Source organism: Oncorhynchus mykiss, chromosome 30 (assembly GCF_013265735.2).
Source record: "Oncorhynchus mykiss isolate Arlee chromosome 30, USDA_OmykA_1.1, whole genome shotgun sequence".
NCBI lineage: Eukaryota > Metazoa > Chordata > Actinopteri > Salmoniformes > Salmonidae > Oncorhynchus > Oncorhynchus mykiss.
The window spans coordinates 25,144,980-25,166,349 of record NC_050570.1 but is presented as its reverse complement, the minus strand read 5'-3'; the positions used below and the strand labels follow the sequence as shown (position 1 = coordinate 25,166,349).

The following is a 21,370-nucleotide window of genomic DNA, read 5'->3' as shown; positions in this document are numbered from 1 at the left end:
AACAGGAAAATGTACACATTTACCCCACTTTTATGAGCAGTTAAAATAGAATCCATGAATTACAAATATACTGTATGTATGTATGTACGTACAGTATCAGTCAAAAGTTTGAACACCTACTCATTCAAGTGTTTTTCTTTTCTTTTTACTATATTGTAGAATAATACTGAAGACATCAATACATTCCTTGATGAATGTCCTTGAGTAGCTGGGCCCCTCAAGGACATTCAGAAATTGTCCCAAAGCCACTCCTGCATTGTCTTGGCTGTGTGCTTAGGGTCGTTGTCCTGTTGGAAGGTGAACCTTCGCCGCAGTCTGTGGTCCTGGGCACTCTGGAGCAGGTTTTCATCAAGGATCTCTCTGCACTTTGCTCCGTTGATGTTTTCCTCGATCCTGACTATTCTCCCAGTCCCTGCTGCTGAAAAACATCCCTACAACATGATGGTGCCAGGTTACCTCCAGATGTGACACTTGGCATTCAGGCCAAAGAGTTCAATCTTGGTTTCATCAGAATCTTGTTTCTAATGGTCTGAGAGTCTTTAGGTGCCTTTTGGAAAACTTCAAGCGGGCTGTCATGTGCCTTTTACTGAGGAGTGACTTTTGTCTGGCAACTCTACCCTAGAGGCCTGATTTGATGGAGTGCTGCAGAGATGGTTGTCCTTCTGGAAGGTTTTACCATCTCCACAGAGAACCTCTGGAGCTCTTTCAGGGTGATCATCGGGTTCTTAGTCACCTCCCTGACCAAGGCTCTTCTCCCCCAATTACTCAGTTTGGCTGGGTGGCCAGCTCTAGAAAGAGTCTTGGTGGTTCCAAACTTGTTCCATTTAAGAATGATGGGGGCCACTGTGTTCTTGGGGACCTTCTATACTGCAGAATTATTTTGGTACCCTTCCCCAGATCTGTGCCTCAACACAATCCTGTCTAGGAGCTCTACGGACAATTACTTCGACCTGGCTTGGTTTTTGCTCTGATATACACTGTCAACTGTGGGACCTTTATATAGACAGGTGTGCCTTTCCAAATAATGTCCAATCAATTGAATTTACCTCAGGTAGACTCCAAGTTGTAGAAACATCTCAAGGATGATCAATGGAAACAGGATGCACATGAGCTCAATTTCGAGTATCATAGCAAAGGGTCTGAATATCTTTAAAAATAAGATAATTCTGTTTTTATATTTAATAGATTTGCAAACATAAAAAAAACTGTTTTTGCTTTGTCATTATGAGGTGTTGTGTGAAGACACACCTGTTGCTGACACTTCGAGCACACAGCCATAGACAAACATTGGCAGTAGAATGGCCTTACTGAAGAGCTCAGTGACTTTCAATATGGCACCGTAATAGGATGAGACCTTTCCAACAAGTCAGTTCGTCAAATTTCTGCCTTGCTGGAGCTGACCGGGTCAACTAAGTGCTGTTATTGTGAAGTTGAAACGTCTAGGAACAACAACTGCTCAGCCGCAAAGTGGTAGGCCACACAATCTCACAGAACGAGACCGCTGAAGTGCATAGCGCATAAAAATCGTATGTCCTCGGTTGCAACACTCAGCAGCTTCATGAAATGTGTTTTAAAGTTGGGACCAACTCCATGTTAATGACCATGATTTTGGAATGAGATGTTCGAGGAGCAGGTGTCCACATACTTTTGGTCATGTAATGTACCTGCAGCACTCCAGGACCAGGATTGCCTACCTCTGTGTTAGGCCTATCGACACCCAAAAAAATGCTGGTGGGAATGGGCTTCCATAGTTTTATGTGGCTCAGTGCAACCAGCAGGCGGCAGCGACTGTTACAATTTTAGTATTTAACAGGCTGTTACTGCAATTTTAGCTGTTTCAAAAACATTGCTCTGGTATTACCATTTATACTGTAGGAGTGTTGAGCTCAATGAGACAATTCTGTTTGGAGCCTGAACGATATATCGGTTCACCAACATTATCTGCTGATAATGGCTATTTACTGCCAAATCTGTATCAGCCAATAATTCCACCGATATTCAATAAATAGTGTGGAGGAAAAAAAGCAATCTCATGCTTATCTGAATGAACACTTCTCATGATATCATTCATTTCACAATGTAAGAAATCAACATTTGAAGCATATTTCTTGGACTATTAGATACAGTGAGATCCAAAGGTATCGGATCAGTGACACAAACAGCAAATACATCCAACTAATGTGTACAAGCTTGATGTAGTCATTGCGTGCAATGAATATGGGACCAAATACTTAGCTTTTTACTACTTTAATACACAAGTGAATTTGTCCCAATACTGTTGATCCCTTGACGGACACACACACACACACACACACACACACACACACACACACACACACACTATGTACAAAAAATGCTGTAATTTCTAAACTGTTCACCTGATATGGATGACAATACCTTACAATTAAAGCTGACATCCTGCACTTTAACCTCCATAGTCATTGTAGAATTCCAAATCCAAAGTGCTGGATTACAGAGGCTAAAACTAAATTCACTGTCTCGATACTTTTGGAGCTCACTGTATATCGGTTTCGGTACATTTTGTCCCCCCATGAATCCGCATCGGACCCCAAAAAAACATTGGTCTGGCTCTTTCTGTTTGCACTGCTCTGCTTGGAGGGGGGCAACTGTCAGGTGAGTGTGATGCGCGACCTCTGGACGTGCTAATTTAGCAGCTTTACACAGCAGTATTGTCTCTCAAGAATTGATCTCTCTAAAATGTCCCTTTGCTATCGTCAATGTGAAAATGGTCTTGAGGCTCAGCCATTGTTAAGATGGCACTAGTGGCAGATCGCTTCCTCCTCTGTTCCTTGTCAACAGGTTTTTTTAAAACCTTGACAGCACATTGTGACTCACTAGCACCGTGCAGCAGCCTCCCTGTGTAGGGGGTCGAGGGCTCAGCCCTCCTGGGTCTAATGCACTTAGCCAATTAAAACATTCTACATGCAGCCCTGCCTAGTGTGCTGCTGCTGAGCACAAAGGCATTGCAAGCATGCTGCTGGAAGGGAGAGGGTGTCAACATTTAGGGATATAGGCTCTTTAAAATTATGTTAGAGGGGCTTCAAGGCAAGCCTTTACAAAGGCTCAGGATCCAACATTGTAGCTCGTTTTTTGCGATTGTGTTGAGGGGGCCGTCGCAATGAAATGTAATGGGACGTATCCATGCTCCATTAGAACAATTATGTAACAAGGGCTCACTTGCCATTAGCTGCCTCTGGGTTAGATTTGCATGCATCTTAAAATGACGTTCCACATCTACGCTGATTACTACATGTATTATATAGAATGAGTTAGACTTGTCTGGTGTAGCTCCATGTCATTCACACATACTGAACAGAGTGGCCGTGGAGATACTAAAGCAGAGGCAGTCTGGATTTGATCATTGGTCAGTGAGTGGCAGTCCAGGAGAGACTTTCTGTTGGCATTTGTGTGTGTGCGCTTGCTCTGCAGTGAGATGCAGACAGCCCACACCATCATATTCTCTCTCCCTCCCTCCTCCAGTAGTAATGGTACTTAGAGGATGCTGCTCTGTTCACCCCCAAAAGTCTTCAAAGGAACAAGCCTCTATATGATTAATCTTAAGCACCCACTCTTTAAGCTCTTAATCAATCTGGCTTTTACCACTTAACTTTAACATTTCTATCTCTGTATTCAAATTAGTGTTTCTAGTGTACAACAAGCTTAGGGTGACTGTAAAATGAAGTCTTGTTAGTTAGTTGATTGACTAATGGCCTGGTCTGACTATGACATCTCATTGATGCCCTCGTTACCTCTGTTGATTCTGATATCATATCAACATCCATAGCAAATGAAATGGTAAATGAAACTGAATTAAGTGATGAGTCATGATGAGCCACACCCTACATGTTTACTTCAGGAGGGGGATCTCAACACACTCCTATGGAATATGGATGTGTGCCAATTAGCTGCAGCAGCATTAAAGGGTCAATCTGCAGATGCTACTGTACATCAATTTTTGAACTTATAAATTACTGAAATAATGTCAAACTTAAATAAAAATGGCAAGTATCAAATAGTCGTCTGTCCCTTGTTTAACAGCTGGGCATCGGCATACATTTCAGCAAATAACCTCCTGTTTCATATAAACGTCTGGTCTAAATTAATTGGTTAGGAGTGAACTTCATCTAGACGAAGAGCAATGGATTTTTTTATTATAATGTTTATACTGGTCACAATTAAGTTTGGTAGCAAAAGCTGTGTGGATGAAGGAAATAGACACTTGGCTCAATAGAAGCCTCTAAGCGCAGGTTGTGATTGAAGCAAATAAACGCCCAGGCTATTAATTGAAGTTCTACGGTATACCCATTGTAGTGCTGAGCGACTAGTGCTTTTTGAGGTCGGTTCAGTTTCGGTTAGATTATAAAAAATAAAAAAAGAATCACAGATTTCGTTTTTTTATTTTTTTTAAAGTCTACATTAAATGCGTTATGAAATAATCACAACATTATTCCAAAGCCCGAAATAGGAAACATTCAATTGCCAAAACATTGAAAATATTCCATTGTCTCAGGTCCACATTGGGTAGATATCAATAGAAAAATAGGAAATTGCAATGAAATAATAAAATATTAGATAGAGGAGGAAGGGAAGCGCTACTAAGGTACACAATAGTACATCTTGGTAGATAGAAGGTGCTCTTTGGTAAAAGGGGTAAAATGGTCATCAAAAAGAAAGGAGGACCAAGGCACTCTGCATATAATTAATTAAAATGCCTTTATTAGTATGGCATGTTCAATAGAAACAGTTTTTAAAAACCAACGCGTTTCGGCTGCATGGCCTTTGTCAGGGAGTACAAAAAAAAAAAAAAAAAACTTTGTTTCTATTGAACATGCCATACTAATAAAGGCATTTTAATCAATTATATGAAGAGTGCCTTGGTATGCTGCAGAGCTGTCTGATGAAATCCATTTACTAGTTCTTCAAAGTAGATAAGTCATACTTTCACAAACTGTCTCTATCCCTCATTACTGTGTACATTCTTCTCTCATGCACTATGTGTATCTAACCTAACATAGGAGGTGTAAGTGTATCCATCTCTGAGGTGGAAAGAGCAGGCACAATGGATGATGGTCATTGTCATTATAATTACCATGTTTCTGCACTGAACTAAGTTGAATATTTGCTGAATGAAAACTACAACTCCCTTCACTCCATCAGCCCACATAGTACTTGACTTGATTTCTCTTGTGAATAGTTTGATTTCGCTCTAGAGAAACGGCACATTGGGCTCACAATTTTTTTGGGGGGGGGTTAATCGCTCAACTCATAAATGCCTCATGAACTTAGTTCAACTGTCGAACCCAAAATATAAGCTTGTTTTTCTGCAATGTTTGTCAACATTTGTAAATGTAAACTAACTGTATAGCCTCGACATGCTTAACTATAATTTGTATATATTGGACAGAGCTATGGATGCTAGGACTGACGAGGCATTTGAGTGGTTACATTTCTCCAGCCTCGTCCCTCAGATTTTTATCAAAACAGATGCGGGGAGCCTGCTTTGTTATTGTTTCGACTGTGGATTGGACCCTTTAAAGCTAATAAGATAGGTTAAAGGTGAAATCAATCATTTGTTTGCATTATGTGGTAGCGGGATAAAACATTTGAAGCTGAAAGAAAGATACACACATAGCTAACATTATTCCTTTTTCTGCAATCATTGTGCAGTGCACTCGTACAGAGCCTCCCCCTAGTCTTACCGGGGCGATTCTGTTTACTGGAAATGAACCCACCTCTGGGGCTACCTTTTTAGTTCTTCATATGGCATGGAGGCTAACGCGCTGTGTGTCCCCAGGCTGCAGGAGAAGGTCCAGGAGACCATCGAGTCGCTTCGTCTGGCTGGGATCAAAGTGTGGGTGCTGACCGGGGACAAGCACGAGACGGCGGTCAGTGTCAGCCTGTCCTGCGGCCACTTTCACCGCACCATGAACATCTTGGAGCTGGTGCAGCAGAAGTCTGACAACGAGTGTGCCGAGCAGCTCAGACAACTGGCCAGGAGGTAGGACACTGTCACTAACATCTACCACCATGTCTCCCCATGCCATTCAGGTCAGACACTCACCATGTCTGTTGTCCATGTTGTGTTTCTCTGGGTTAACTAGTCTACAAGCCCTCATCAGCATGTTAATGTATTCAGGGTAATATACAGGTCTGGGTGCAATACAGAACTATAGGAGGCAGAGTTTAACTTCAAATTTATCTTAATCGGTTATGAGTGTTAAGGACAGTGCTCCAATTAAGAGAATCACTGTGTAGCCTAGCCAAGAATTCTAACCTCCACGATCCCCAATGGAGTTGAGTGGCGAGGAGTGTAGTCTACATCGAGTCGGTATCAGTCGATACTTTAAAGAATTGAATTCTTTCATGCGTAACTTGTACCTACGTTTGTCCTGTTTAGTTGCATTATTTTCTTTGGGTGCTGCAATCCATAGTTTATTTATAAACGTCATAGCCTCGGCACTCCACTCCATCGGGGATCGTGGAGTTGAGAATTCTGGGCTATGTGTAGCCTAAACATGTCAGGATGTTGCCAGAGCAGCTCTGTGAACCTTCTGTTGTTTATCACCACTGATATATAGAGATGTCTTCTTGCCCACGGATGCAGTCCCTTTTCCAATGGTCCTTGGCTTATTAATGGGGAAGGAGTCTTGTTTATGGTCCCCTGGGGGGATAGTGTCATTAGGCACAATCCATTGCAGATGACTCAGTCTGGAAACCAGGGAAGAGTACGGAACCTTTAAAAAAAAAAAATGTAATTACATTTTTTTGTAGTCACGACACATCCTATATACCACCCGCGTCGTGTGACAAAGTTTCGAAATGGTTATGAGAAATCAAGACAATTAAGGTTTTTATTATACTCCATTTAAAATAAGTGGATTTATGTTGAGAGATGATGCATAATCATTCTAGTGTGAGGTGTGTGTGTGTGTGTGTGTGTGTGTGTGGTTTTACTATCCCTAGGGTGACCAGAAGGATAATAAAACAAGGAAAATTCAGACAAGTGGGGACATTTCGCTGATCCCCGGAAAAAAGCTTTTTTAGGGTCAGGGAAAATAGGATTTTGAATGAGAATCCATCAATTTTATTTTGTCCCCACAAGGATAGTAAAACAAAGGTGTGTGTGTGTGTGCTGTATAGTTATACCGGCTCTTTTATGTGTCCCTTTCCCTGTCTGCCTGTGTGTGTAGGATCAGAGAGGACCATGTGATCCAGCATGGCCTGGTGGTGGACGGGGCCAGCCTGTCTCTGGCACTGCGGGGGCACGAGAAGCTCTTCATGGAGGTGTGCAAGAACTGCTCTGCCGTGCTGTGCTGCCGCATGGCGCCCCTGCAGAAGGCCAAGGCAAGTCCCCTCCCTGTCACTACCAGCCTTTTAGGGCTTCCCTTTATGAATTAATCAGTCAACAGCGCCAATCTCATATCTCTCATGCCCTCAAGTATTTAAAACAAATGTATTGTTAATGTAAAGATAATTGCCTAAATAAATTAGCAATAATAATACATTAGTATAAATCATTTTGTAGTAATACGCAAAATGACATTCAAGTACTCTGTTGCGCTGTGTTTCCGTAGTTTGCATAAGGTCTGTAGACTCCTTTACAACTCACTTACAACAGTGCACTTACGTGACACTTACTGAAATTGTTCAGAAAAACTTCCTTAGATGGCTAGCTATTTCAGTTTTGTGTTTTGGTTTCTCAGACTTTTAAATTCGTGGTCATGGTTGTGGAGAGTAGACTATCTGGCCAGTGCTGTGGTCTTATCTGCAGTAGCTGGTGTTACAGTAAAGGCTAATTGCCATGGACATGCTCCTGGTCTCATTTGGGCTGCTTAATGAGAATTCTGTGCTTGGCAGGTGGTGAGATTACTGAAAACGTCTCCAGAGAAACCCATCACTTTAGCCATTGGGGATGGAGCCAATGATGTCAGCATGATTCAAGAGGCCCATGTTGGAATAGGTAAGTCCTCCACCCTAGAGGAAAAAGAAATGCACACCTATTTAGGCGAGGTGCTGGCTAGCAGAGTGGAAAACTTGAAAATAAAGGAGAGCTGCACATTCTTAAGAGCTCAGATGCAAAAATGTAATGTCCAACGTTTCAACAGGCAAACTGTCTGCATCAGGGTATAATCACAAACACTGCAGGGTGACTTGTTTATATAGTGTCAAAAGACACACAGGTGTCGGTAATCATGGCCAAGTATGGCCTAATATCATTGGTTAATTCTCAAATATTGAAATGACATACAAAGAACACACAAAAAAACCAATGGATAGCATATGATCATAGATTCAATTTAGACTACATAAGCCTACAAACAATTACAATGGTTAAGCCACAATAATCACAGATCATTCAAAAATGGTTTGCCCTACAGCCAATTCTGTCGAATCAAAAGAATTTGTAAAATACAATCAGATTTCAACAGAAATAGAGACTCAAAGAAAAAAAAGAAGAGGGGGTACAAAAATAATCAGATTAATATTGCCATTGAGAAAATTCTAAACAAAACGAGACATGACCTTTTTCAAGGTCAGTCTCGCAAAAAGAAGCATTCTTGCGTTCTAACCACCTGCTATTCAAAGTGCTCTGAACAAATTAAGGGAATCGTTCACAAACTATCCGATGATAGTCTCGGTAATGTGTTTTCGGACCTTCCCTTGGTCGTATTCTCGCGGGGCAGAAATCTTAGAGACCAATTGGTACACTCTGATTTACCACCCCAAGATATCCCTGAACAACATCTATTTGCGCCCCTACTGGATGGAAATTACAAGTGTAATGGCTGTGCTCAATGCAATGGCACTTACAAATGTAGATTCTTCAAACACCCCCGAAATAGGGAAACAAATCCCAATAAAAGGTGTTATTACGTGCTCCACTAAGGCAGTTATTTATCTTATAACTTGTGATTGTGGTAAAAATAATGTGGGTAAAACAAAGTGTGAATTAAAAGTACGTATCTCAGAGCATCGTAGCACCATTAGGTGTAAAAACTCGACTTATCCAGTTGCGGCCCACTTTTTGGAAGCAAACACTCGATTTCGTCTCTGCGTTACATTGGCATCGAACAAGTCACCCTCCCTAGGAGAGGGGGTGACCTCGATAATTTATTGTTAAAACAAGAGGCTGCCTGGATCTTTCATTTAAAGACCCTTAATCCCTTCGGTCTCAACGTAAACTTTGATCTGAAGCCATTCTTGTGATTATTGTGACTTTGCCATTGTAATTGTTTGTAGGCTTATGTAGTCTAAATCGTATGCTATCCATTATTTTTTTTTTGTATGTTCTTTGTCATTTTAATATTTGAGAATTAACCAATAATATTAGGCCATACTTGGCCATGATTACAGACACCTGTGTGTCTTTTGACACTATATAAACGAGTCATCCTGCAGTGTTTGTGATTATACCCTGATGAAGACAGTTTGCCTGTCGTTTGGACATTACATTTTTGCATCTGAGCTCTTAAGACTATGCGGCTCTCCTTTACTTTCAAGTCCTCCACCCTAATCAAATTACAATAACCCATTACTCAATAGTGCATTCTGCTTGTAGTTTCAGAACAAAATGGCTAATAACAGACTTTAAAAACATTTCAGGTATCATGGGCAAGGAGGGAAGACAAGCAGTACGAAACAGTGACTATGCAATAGCAAGGTTTAGATTCCTTTCCAAGTTACTGCTCGTCCATGGCCACTTCTACTACATTAGAGTTGCAACCCTTGTACAGTACTTTTTCTACAAGGTGAGTTCTATGTTTAAGGATGCTTTGCGGTGTCTTACACAATGATAGTCAATACAGGAGCTAGATGTGCTTGTCTCGGGTCTAAATCCCTTTTTGTCTTCTTTTAGAATGTGTGCTTTATTACGCCCCAGTTTTTATACCAGTTCTTCTGTCTGTTTTCACAACAAGTAAGTGTCTTTCAGTGTCTCATTAGTTCTATTTGTTCATTTTTTTGTGGTCCCTTATTACTGTTGCTTTGTGAGTGTTGTTTCCGTGTACCTTGTTCTGTGTGATATACATGCCTGTTGTTCTGAATGTACCACGTGGCGCTATATCTCCCCCTGAGGGATCATCAGCTCGAACTGTCCATCTCTGAGTCATCAACATACAGAAGGAGTTAGCCAAGTGTAGGCCCTTGTTGACTGTGGGGGGGGGGGGGGGGGGGGCTATTGGCAGGTGTGAATGTGTGCTGTGTTGTACATGGCCCAGGGTGAAGTGCCAATCTTGTCCTACCTCGTTGTTGCCTCCCTGTTTCCCCAGACTCTGTATGACAGTGTTTACCTGACTCTCTACAACATCTGTTTCACCTCCCTGCCCATACTGGTGTACAGCCTGTTTGAGCAACAGGTCCATCCACACATGCTGCAGAGTAAGCCAGTGCTCTACAGGTAGGACATGGTGTTCTATTTGACATATTTTCTTCCCCATACAGAATGGGGCTGTACCTCCTTTGGCTGCATTTACATGAAAACACAACAAGCATTTGCTACGGACAGAACCATGTTGCTTTGTATCCTTTCACACCAACAGAGACATCAGCAAGAACTCCCTCCTCTCCTTCAAGACCTTTTTGTACTGGACACTGCTGGGCTTCTGCCACGCCTTTGTCTTCTTCTTTGGTTCCTACATCCTGATGGGGGAGGACACATCTCGCATGGGGAATGGACAGGTGAGGTGGGCTGGGCTGCATGTACTGTACTCTCTGTTCTACCTCTGGTAGTGGTTCTGCCGGGGGAAGAAAGGGTAAAGGAGATCCACACCCCCCCCACCTGGCTTGGCTCCAAGGGGAACCTGACTTTGAATGTTCGGTGCGGATCTCTGGGAATATTGATTGGGTCTTTTACCAAGGTGCACAGTAATATTAAATATTTCCTTTTCAGTTTAAGTTAGGCAGTGTGATGGCAGTAAATTCCAGACTGTTCTAGGAGGCTGTGCTGTTTTTGATTTTTCTATTTGGGCTGCAGCCCCCTCTCTCTCTCCTGTCTCTATTCTGTTTGTCTGTGTCAGTCGTTCTACTAGATTGGTGTTGTTGAAAAAGCACTCACCATGTTGCTCTTTTTTGTTTTCTTTTGTTTATTTCTCTTCTTCACCTCCTCCCTCTTTTCATGCTCTGCATGTCATCAGATTTTGAGAGCGAACAGACAACTGGTAAGAGTTGACTGAATCACAGTTAATGCATAGCCCTGTCATAGTTACCCCCCTAACATCTGTTGCTGTCATTGGTCCATTCTGTATGAACACCCTGCTTGGTTATGATTTTGATGTGCCATGTTTCTCAAGGGTTGAGTGATGACGAGTCAGTAACTTCCAGTGTCACAAGTTTGTCAGCAATTTAGCAAAAATATGTGACTACTAACACGTGACTCGATCTACATTACTATTAAAGCAGTATTCCTATGATGGATGTTAAGCCATTGTATTGTCTCTTTGAAAATTCTTAAATGTTTTATTTTATTTTTCTTGTAGATGTTTGGAAACTGGACCTTTGGCACTTTGGTATTCACAGTAATGGTTATCACTGTTACATTGAAGGTCTGAGTTTTTGCAATTCTTCAATTCATAAATAATTCTTAAAGCAATCCCACATGAAACCTGTCACTTTTTGATATTGTTGTCAGTCACCTCACTGGTCTACTCTCCTATAACCTTTCACATACTTTTCTGACCAAACTATGTTGTTTTCTTTCACTCTGTCGACAGCTGGCCTTGGAGACCCACTTCTGGACGTGGATGAATCACTTTGTTACCTGGGGCTCCATCGCTTTCTACTTCATCTTCTCCCTGTTTTATGGGGGAATCATCTGGTGAGCTGAGCTTGCCATCTCTTTCCCACACAACCTGTGTATCTCTAATACACATGACATTTCATTATATAGAATGTGAAGATCAACAAGTGTAATTGTACTGCATGTGGCATACAGTCTACTTAGAATTTCACCTCAGTGACTGTCTCTCCCATACAGTCGAAAACCTTGAAGTTCTATTCCAGGCTCTACTCAAAGGGGGTTCTACTCACAGGGTTAGTTAAGCCTGAACAGATGTCGGCGGGCTAACAGTGTGATTCTCTGACCTTTGCCCCCCCCCCCCCCCCCCCTTCAGGCCTTTCCTCCACACCCAGGACATGTACTTTGTCTTTGTCCAGCTGCTCTCCAGCGGCTCTGCCTGGTTCGCCATCATCATCATCCTCATCGCCTGCCTTTTCCCCGACATCATCAAGAAGGTGATCTATAGGCACCTCCAGCCAACCAGCACCCAGAAGTCTCAGGTAGGACACAGGGACAGGGGAGAGGAGGGGGGAAGGGGTGGGTTGCGGTAATAAACTTTGCACTGACAGGAAACGCATGACACCATAGCATGGCTTCTCACCTCAGACAACACAAGAACAACAATTCACTGTGCAACTGACAAAGGCATGCATCTCTGTTCCAGATCTTAATCTACTGTAGCGTGTCTGATAGGTGGGAGAGCTAGACAGTGGATATGGCCATATGGTAGGAGCATATTGCTGAACAAACAGTTTTTTTGAAAACAGCCTCTTGAACGGTTCCATTTTTGTGGTCACAACTTCCTCTTTGCTTAGAAGGTTGATATTAACACGCCCTCTTTTTGTTTGTTTACTTGCATGTATTAAGCCTCTTTTTGTTTGTTTACTTACACGTATTAAGCCTTTGTTTGTTTACTTACATGTATTAAGCCTCTTTTTGTTTGTTTACTTACACGTATTAAGCCTCTTTGTTTGTTTACTTACATGTATTAAGCCTCTTTTTGTTTGTTTACTTACACGTATTAAGCCTCTTTGTTTGTTTACTTACATGTATTAAGCCTCTTTTTGTTTGTTTACTTACACGTATTAAGCCTCTTTGTTTGTTTACTTACACGTATTAAGCCTCTTTTTGTTTGTTTACTTACACGTATTAAGCCTCTTTGTTTGTTTACTTACACGTATTAAGCCTCTTTGTTTGTTTACTTACACGTATTAAGCCTCTTTTTGTTTGTTTACTTACACGTATTAAGCCTCTTTGTTTGTTTACTTACACGTATTAAGCCTCTTTGTTTGTTTACTTACACGTATTAAGCCTCTTTTTGTTTGTTTACTTACACGTATTAAGCCTCTTTTTGTTTGTTTACTTACACGTATTAAGCCTTTTTTTGCATCAAATAGTTGGCGAGTCAGCAATTCTAGCATCTGTGATGGAGAAAGTTAAAGTGCTGCTCAGTGGGTCTTAGAAGATAAAAGCTCTCTTTCCCAGGGTTGAGTCACATTTCCTGTCTCTGTGATAGATGTTTTTCTTCCTTTCTCCGGCTGGTGTGTGTCTGTACGAGTGTGTTATGATCAACCTCTGTGTCTACTGTGTATGTCGTCTTCCCTCCTAACTGACCTTCTCTGTGTTGCGCCCTTGCCTCCTTCCCTCTGCTCTGTAGATGTACTCCAATCGAGTCGTCATAGGTGATGACTTCATCGCACTGCAGCCTCTTTCCAGAGCCAAGAATCAGCTGGGCAAAATTAGGTAGAGTAGGAGAAGCCCTGCAACATTTTAATATAAGAATGTGTTTTTTTTATTTAACCTTTTATTTATCTAGGCAAGTCCGGTAAGAACAAATTCTTATTTACAATGGCGGCCTACCCATGCAGACGACAAACTAACTAACCAGCTTTCTAGGAAAAAGGATAGGGGTAAAAAAAAAGAAAGGGAAAGATAAGGCTACGGCATTTTGTTATGCACCCCTGCATGTTGACTCTAGGAAATCGTCTATCAACTGCATGCCACTTTAGTTTAGCCTAGTGCACTCTGCACTGGGCAGAGCAGCCTCGCACTGTAGCAGCCCTGATATAAAGTTCCAGCCATGACGGCATGTGGAGCACAGCTTGAGACGGTTTAATGTATGCTGCTAATACAGTAATTCTGAGGCCCAAAATTATAGTGAGCAAAAGCTGCTATCTGGTGAATGCTATTTTCATAGTAGTTTGTTCACTGTATCTCCGGATCATATTCTGGACAGCATGCTTTTAAACAATAGCATTATTTTCTTAAGATATGCACAATGAGGAGAGAAAATGACAACCACTCGCAAGTGATCAATTTCCTAATTGGATTGACATGTTGACAGAATAATTGCTAAGCCAAATTCTAAATGAATTCCTCAATCATCCAGTTAAAATGGATACATTTACATAATTGAGAGTACACTGAAATTACTAAACTGGCTCATTGATTCTTTGGAACGTCTTTGTGCCCAGTCTCCTAGTTAAAATGTTAGTGTACACTAATTGTTTTGGACACTAATTGATTGGTGCGGCTATCCTCTACCTCCTATGGATGTGGGAGTGGTTTTTGTGCTAATTTGTCTTGTTCTCTTCTGTTTTCTTCCGTGCATGAGACTTAATGGGTTGTTTTGTGCTTCCAGATGGAAGAGGATAAGAGTTCAGTCAGCTCAGAATATGACTCTGCTGAAGGCAGGAGCCGAGGGGAGGACAATTGGCAACTGCTAGCTGCTTCTCCTCCCCCCGCCCAAGGCCCAGCCCTATGGTCCCCTAGGTAGTATTTGTATTTATTATGGATCCCCATTAGCTGCTGCCAAGATAGTAACCCTACTGCTTCCCTGGCCCAGCCAGGCCCGGCCTTTGTGTGTCTGTGTGTGGATCCTCCCCTGTCCACCCATCCCCATATTGCTCTGTTAGATTTTTTTTCTTTTTGTATTTTACCCCCTTTTTCTTTCCAATTTCGATCTTGTCTCATCGCTGCAACTCCCTAACAGACTCGGGAGGCAAAGGTTGAGTCCTGCGTCCGCCGAAACATGACCCGCCAAACCGAACTTCTTAACACCCGCCCACTTAACCCTGAAGCCAGCCGCACCAATGTGTCGGCGGAAACACCGTTCAACATATGACAGAGGTCAGCCTGCAGGTGCCCGGCCTGTCAGAGTCGCTAGAGCGTGATGAGACAAGTAAAGTCGCCTGGCCAAACCCTTCCATAACCCGGACGACGCTGAGCCAATTGTGTTCCGCCCTATGGGACTCCCGTTCACGGTCGATTGTGATACAGCCCGGGATCGAACCCGGGTCTGTGGTAATGCAGTATCTTAGACCGCTGCGCCACTCGGGAGGCCCATTGCTCTGTTTTTTTTATCTGACATTTTACTGCTTGCATAAGTTACTTGATGTGGAATAGATTTCCATGTAGTCATGGCTCTATGTAATACCCCCCCCCCCCCCCCCCCCCCCCATGGTGTCTGAGCTGTGTGCAAGTAGTTTAAACAGACAGCTTGCTGCATTCAACATACCTCTCACACATATAAGTAGTGATGAAGTCAATCTCTCCTCTACTTTGAGCCAGGAGATATTGACATGCATATTATTAATGTTAGCTCTCCGGTCACATTAAAAGGGACACCGTGCTGCCCTGTTCTGGGCCACTGTAACCACTGTATAATCAGTCCTGTTGAGAAGAATATACATATCTCCTGAAAACTGGTTTGCCTTTGCACATCAGTTTTTCATACAGTAGCATTGAGGACAGTGTTTAATGTAGGATACAGTAGAATGATACATCCATGGCAGTGTAGCCTAATACCTATTTTGTTCTCACTCTTCTAAACCACTGTTTCTGCTGCTGTTGCAAATATGCAGTAGTTTCTGAGTGGTAGGGAGAGGAGGGAATTGAGCGTTGTAACCACAAACCAGTGTTGATAGTCTTGATGTGTTCAGGACTGCTTCTTTAGCAGTGCTCAAGCACTCACTGCGCAAGTGCTTACTCGGGAAAATCAAGAATTGGCTGTAAGAGATCAGAATCGTCTAGGAATCGACATTCCTCCACTTAATGCTATGCATTTTATATTCACAAAATTCTCTGCCTTCGCCATTCATTTGTAGCCGTAGATTGTCTTTGATTGCGAGTGAATCACCGTTATTTATCATTGTTATGTGGAGCTGAGCTGAGCTGACTGAGATTAATGTGAGAATAGGATTTTAAGCACACGTCAGACTGGCATGGCAACTGCCTGTAACTCCTGTGTGATTTGATTAGTGCCTCCAAGGCAAGGATTTGAGTTTTTAAAATGTGATTTTCACCTCTCCAGCTTGGCCATGTACATTTGTGTCTGACACCTTGTGCATCACCCACCTCTTATTGTTTTGACGCGCTCCAAATGCCCAAAATCCCCTCCCGGCTCCCTGGACAGTCATTGGGCTGTTTTGTGGATATTGGCGTGACCTGTGTGTTCTGATTCTAATATTCTGTTGTGCTCTGCCACCCCTCTGTCTCCCCTTCCTCACCATTCCTCTGTTTCTCTCTCTCTCTCTCTCTCTCTCTCAGCAGTTTATTGAGACTAACTACCAGGGCATCGGCTGCGTGGACTCCATGTGTTGCTACTCAGAGGGGGAGAACGGGTGCGCCCGGCTGGGCCGGATGGTGGCGCAAGTGATGGGCTGCTGCGACCCTGCCTACGCCAACAGGTGTGACCCCACCCTCTGTAGCCTCTGTTGCTGCAGGCGCATCTCCTACAAGCTGGAGCAGGACGAGCCCACTGCTCCCCAGGAGTAGTGAAGGCCTAGCCTAGTAGAGAGAGAGAGAGAGAGAGAGAGGTAGACTAAGGTCTTACTGGTAGGACAGGCACCCCAGTGACAGAGAAAGGTTTGTAGGGAGGGAGACTAGTATCTGGATCCTGGATCTTAAATGTTCTTTAATAGAGACATATTTATCTCGTATGCTATGATCGACTTCATGGAGTCCTTCTAGTCTATTTGTCTTCTATATTCAGTGGGACAACATGTTCACCAATGTAGCCATGTGTCTATGTAATCTCTCCTTCCAAGTCTGTACTCGTATGCAAGTCTTCTTTCACTCGGGGGCTTTCTGTCACGTCTGAAGTTTTGTGCTTTTAACTTTTCCAAAGCCTGCCGAGTCCGTGTGTTTTTCCTTCACAGTGTAGGCAAAGCCCAGGTTGAGTCTAAGTCTCTATTGATCTATGACAATGTGTTTATGCTACAAAATCTATTCAAGAGAATGCTAACTGAGGTAACGCTATATTTATTTGATCATCGTTAAAGATGTAGCATTCTCGTTCTGCTTTTTACTTGTACAGTCGTGGCCAAAAGTTGAGAATGACACACATATTAATTTCCACAAAGTTTGCTGCTTCAGTGTCTTTAGTTATTTTTGTCAGATGTTACTATGGAATACTGAAGTATAATTACAAGCATTTCATACGTGTCAAAGGCTTTTATTGACAATTACATGAAGTTGATGCAAAGAGTCAATATTTGCAGTGTTGACCCTTCTTTTTCAAGACCTCTGCAATCCGCCCTGGCATGCTGTCAATTAACTTCTGGGCCACATCCTGACTGATGGCAGCCCATTCTTGAATAATCAATGCTTGGAGTTTGACAGAATTTGTGGGGTTTTGTTTGTCCACCCGCCTCTTGAGGATTGACCACAAGTTCTCAATGGGATTAAGGTCTGGGAAGTTTCCTGGCCATGGACACAATATTGTGCTCCATCATGCTGGATGAGGTATTGTTCGTCACCAAACTGATCCTGGATGTTTGGGAGAAGTTGCTCTCGGCGGAGGTGTTGGTACCATTCTTTATTCATGGCTGTGTTCTTAGGCAAAATTGTGAGTGAGCCCACTCCCTTGGCTGAGAAGCAAGCTTTTTTCCAGATGCCCCAAACAATCGGAAAGGGGATTCATCAGAGAAAATGACTTTACCCCAGTCCTCAGCAGTCCAATCCCTGTACCTTTTGCAGAATATCAGTTTGTCCCTGATGTTTTTCCTGGAGAGAAGTGGCTTCTTTGCTGCCCTTCTTGACACAATGCACATCCAACCTGGAAGCCAGCCGCACCAATGTGTTTCCGTACACCTGGCGACCTGGTCTGCGTACACTGCGCCCGGCCCGCCACAGGAGTCGCTAGTGCGCGAGGAGACAAGGATATCCCTGCCGGCCAAACTCTCCCTAACCCGGACAACCCTGGGCCAAGTGTGCGTCGCCCCATGGGCCTCCCGGTCGCTCACACCTGTGTTAACGAGAGAATCACTGTCAGCTGGTCCTTTTGTGGTAGGGCTGGGGATTCCGTTAATTTGCAAGGCAAAGAGGGACTTTGCAATTCATTTGATCACTCTTCATAACATTCTGGAGTATTTGCAAATTGCCATCATACAAACTGAGGCAGCAGACTTTGAAAATTAATATTCGTCATTCTCAAAACTTTTGTCCACGACTACTCTTGGTCTCGGACTTGCCAAAGTTTGTTATACTGTATGTGTGTATCTATGGACAATGACAGCATGATGCCAGTGTAATGCTTTCTCAGCCCCTTCCTTGTCTGCCCACATATCTACTTCACACCCTCACTCTCTCAACACTGAGGTGAGATAAGCACTCAGAAAGAAAATAGTCAAAGTTAGACTGAGACTTGTTCCGGCCTTAATGCTAGGATACTGCCAGTGCACAGGGGGAGAGACCCCACCATCGGCCACTCTCGCTGACTGGCAGTATATCAGCCCTACTTTACCGTACCCTGTACTGTTACTGAATGATGCTTGTGTTTTCACATGCTGCAGTGTTTGGTGTCAGTGTGCCTCAGCTGAAACACGGGGACCACTCTCCCTGACAGAGATGTACTGGAAAACCGTAGTCTCAAAATGAGAATAGGAATCTTTTTGCTATTTATTTGATAAAGTGAAGTATTTGAAGCCTTAGGTGCTTTTGAGAAGAGAACTGTCTTGTTGCATGGGGCCGCCTTTTGGTATTATGTATGCTGAGTAACCAGACGTTGTGTGTTCGTGTGTCCTGATCTTTTCTATAACGTTACTCCTGCTTTGCTGCACTTTGTCTGAACCTCTCTCGTCGTTGCTCCTCTGTCTAAAATCGAGATAATATTCAACTTCCCCCATCTACGTTATTCATATGCAGCTGTTATATCACCTTGACGTCACTATTCAATCTAATATTCTGCTGCTTGCCTGGTTTTCTGTTCTGATAGATCGCCATAGACAACCGACTAATAGCTTGATATCAAGTGGGAGTACCACTAGAGTAGACAATTAACACCAACATACACATTTATCAAGAAATACCTATTTTTGAAGTCATTCAGCACCATGTGCATACAAGATCTTAAAACGGTTGTCTTTGTCTTATAATCCATATAGGGTATTGATACTTGTGATACAAAGATGATAGAATGGGTATAGTGATGAACAAGATGATTTATATTATATTCTACAGGAGTCTGAATATGGTTGAGATGTGGCAAGTCCCTACTATGCCCCCTGGTGGCAATGTTAGCCTGTATAAACTGTGAAATAGGGAGGGGCCTTTTGCCTTTAATGAAGGAGAGTTGAGAGCCCTCTTTTCAATGGCTCTTTGATACTAGATATGTATTTTACTATAAATATGCACATATTTAAGATGTCTTCAATATATTGATTATATGATATTTTCCTATTAGCAGTAGGTAGTGTAAAATTGTTCACATATATAATTGTATAGCCAAGGCCTGAGCTTCATATCATTCAAAGAAAGTATTTAGTATACCTGGTTATGCATATAGTGACTGAGAGAAGGAAGTTGACTGTTTGTCATTCTGTACTAACCCTCACTGTACTCACCCTATTCTCTCTCCTCCTTTTGAGTTTAACTCTGTTTGCTTGTGCTGCTACCCCTATAGGTTGAAGTGTAGGGCAGGAAATGAGTCTGGTGACAGGGCAGGAAGCCAGTAGAAGATGAGCAGAATGACAGGTTTTCAGTTCCAAGGCAGGGCCTCCTCATATCAATACAGATAAGGTCTTCAACTACTCCTGTACCATCACCCTACTGTACCATGATGGATGTCACATCCAACAGTAAATAAAAGGGTATTTTAGGCAGGTCCGAGATGGATTGAAGCACTCGAGGCAGGTTTTCAGCTTAGTCCTTCTCCCACACCCCTCACTCCTCTGTCGTTGATGCTTTTAGATTGTGGAGCGACTCGGACCCCTTCTATTCCAACGATCGGAGCATCTTGACGCTCGCACCCATGGAGGCCGCTCATTGCTAAGGTAGCAGAGAGCAGTAGTGCCACCTTGCCACACGGAGAGGAACTACTCCCCACACAGCCCAGGGCTGACCAGCAATGACATGAGGCTTTGCAAGAGATGCTACATGGGCCTCTTCTCTTCCTGTAAATAATAAAAGGGGATAAGATGGTACCAAAGATGAGAAAAATTCAGACTTGAGTGAAAAAGAACATGGTCTACTTCTTTACGCCTGTAGGTTAGTGTTGCTGCTGCTTCACCTGACTGTGGAAGGTCTGCCATCTTTCCTGAGGAAATTAGGTGGGCCTCGTTATAGCCATATCCTCCATTTTACAACCTGATTTTTCAAGGTATGAAAATGTGAAAGCAGTTGGATGATCAGGTCTCGAAACTGTCCCTAAAATATGCCTTTTCTGCACAGATTTAGTAGTACGTTTGTTCAGAAATGTCAAGAGAATGTCCATATAATAGCGGCGAGATATTAAATAGCTGTCAATGTATAATATGGCTTGCACATATTACAGTTCTGGTTTTCCTTTCATTGCTAATTACCATTGAAATCATGTTTTTGTTTTGTTTGTGTGTCTTTCCCCCCTATGCTATTAACCACTTCATGTTTGTTTGTGTATTTATTTCCATCACCTGACTGAACTCAACTGCATCCTATCTTTTGGGGCCTATGGCCCACAATAACGGAAATGCCAGAGTCATTGAGACAACCGTTTTAAACTTGCCATCTATGACCGTGACTTATGCACACCATCTGCACACACAGATTTATTCAAATATGGCCAAGTTCATATAAAATTGTGGGAATTATTTGGTTGCTATTTGTAGCGGTTACCTCATCAGCTTGAAGTGGGAGACGCTGAAATGTCCATCAAGTAGTCAGTGGAGCTTTTTTTCTTTGCACGTTACGAATATTTGTAAGCACATCTGGCAAACTATACTTATTGTACTAGTATGCTACATTTTCAGTTTTATATATGCAGCTATTAGTTCAGATTGTGAAATTTGGCCTCAAGCCAGTATTCACCAAGCGCTTCTAATCATGTCAGTCAACAAGTGTTTGAATATTGAAATCTATTTCGGAAGTCTCCATTTTCATTGGCAATAAGGACGCATCTGCACTAGGAACAATGAAGTCAGCTGTTCATGTTCCTAGCTCTTGATCATGTTCATTTAAAGAGTTCTGTTACTCACCTGTCAGTGAAACGGTTTCATTGCTGATGTTTACAGAATAAATGTTTTTAAAAAGCATGTAACCTTGGTCCTTTCCAGCAGACCGTGTATGCAACTAATATACACAAACACTACTGTGCCCAGC

General features: G+C 42.6%; 1 protein-coding gene across 5 annotated transcripts in view; it reads left to right on the top strand.

Annotated features, from left to right (window-relative positions):
* The window catches only part of LOC110521594 (probable phospholipid-transporting ATPase IF), a 56,957-nt gene extending 35,654 nt beyond the window's left edge, over positions 1-21,303 (top strand). For 2 of the 5 annotated variants that reach the window (XM_021599256.2, XM_036969175.1), the window contains exons 19-30: positions 5,816-6,019; positions 7,212-7,365; positions 7,879-7,981; positions 9,625-9,770; positions 9,878-9,937; positions 10,290-10,417; positions 10,560-10,698; positions 11,496-11,561; positions 11,730-11,833; positions 12,129-12,294; positions 16,346-16,482; positions 19,985-21,303. In XM_021599256.2, coding sequence (XP_021454931.2) covers positions 5,816-6,019; positions 7,212-7,365; positions 7,879-7,981; positions 9,625-9,770; positions 9,878-9,937; positions 10,290-10,417; positions 10,560-10,698; positions 11,496-11,561; positions 11,730-11,833; positions 12,129-12,294; positions 16,346-16,482; positions 19,985-20,066 — 1,489 coding nt within the window. In that variant the 3' untranslated portion in view covers positions 20,067-21,303. Of the gene's footprint in view, positions 1-5,815; positions 6,020-7,211; positions 7,366-7,878; positions 7,982-9,624; positions 9,771-9,877; positions 9,938-10,289; positions 10,418-10,559; positions 10,699-11,495; positions 11,562-11,729; positions 11,834-12,128; positions 12,295-12,458; positions 12,521-13,451; positions 13,538-14,435; positions 14,567-16,345; positions 16,483-19,984 lie in introns of those variants that run through there. The other 3 variants (XM_021599257.2, XM_021599258.2, XM_021599261.2) reach the window with 3 other exon arrangements.
* The last annotated feature ends 67 nt before the right edge of the window (positions 21,304-21,370 follow it).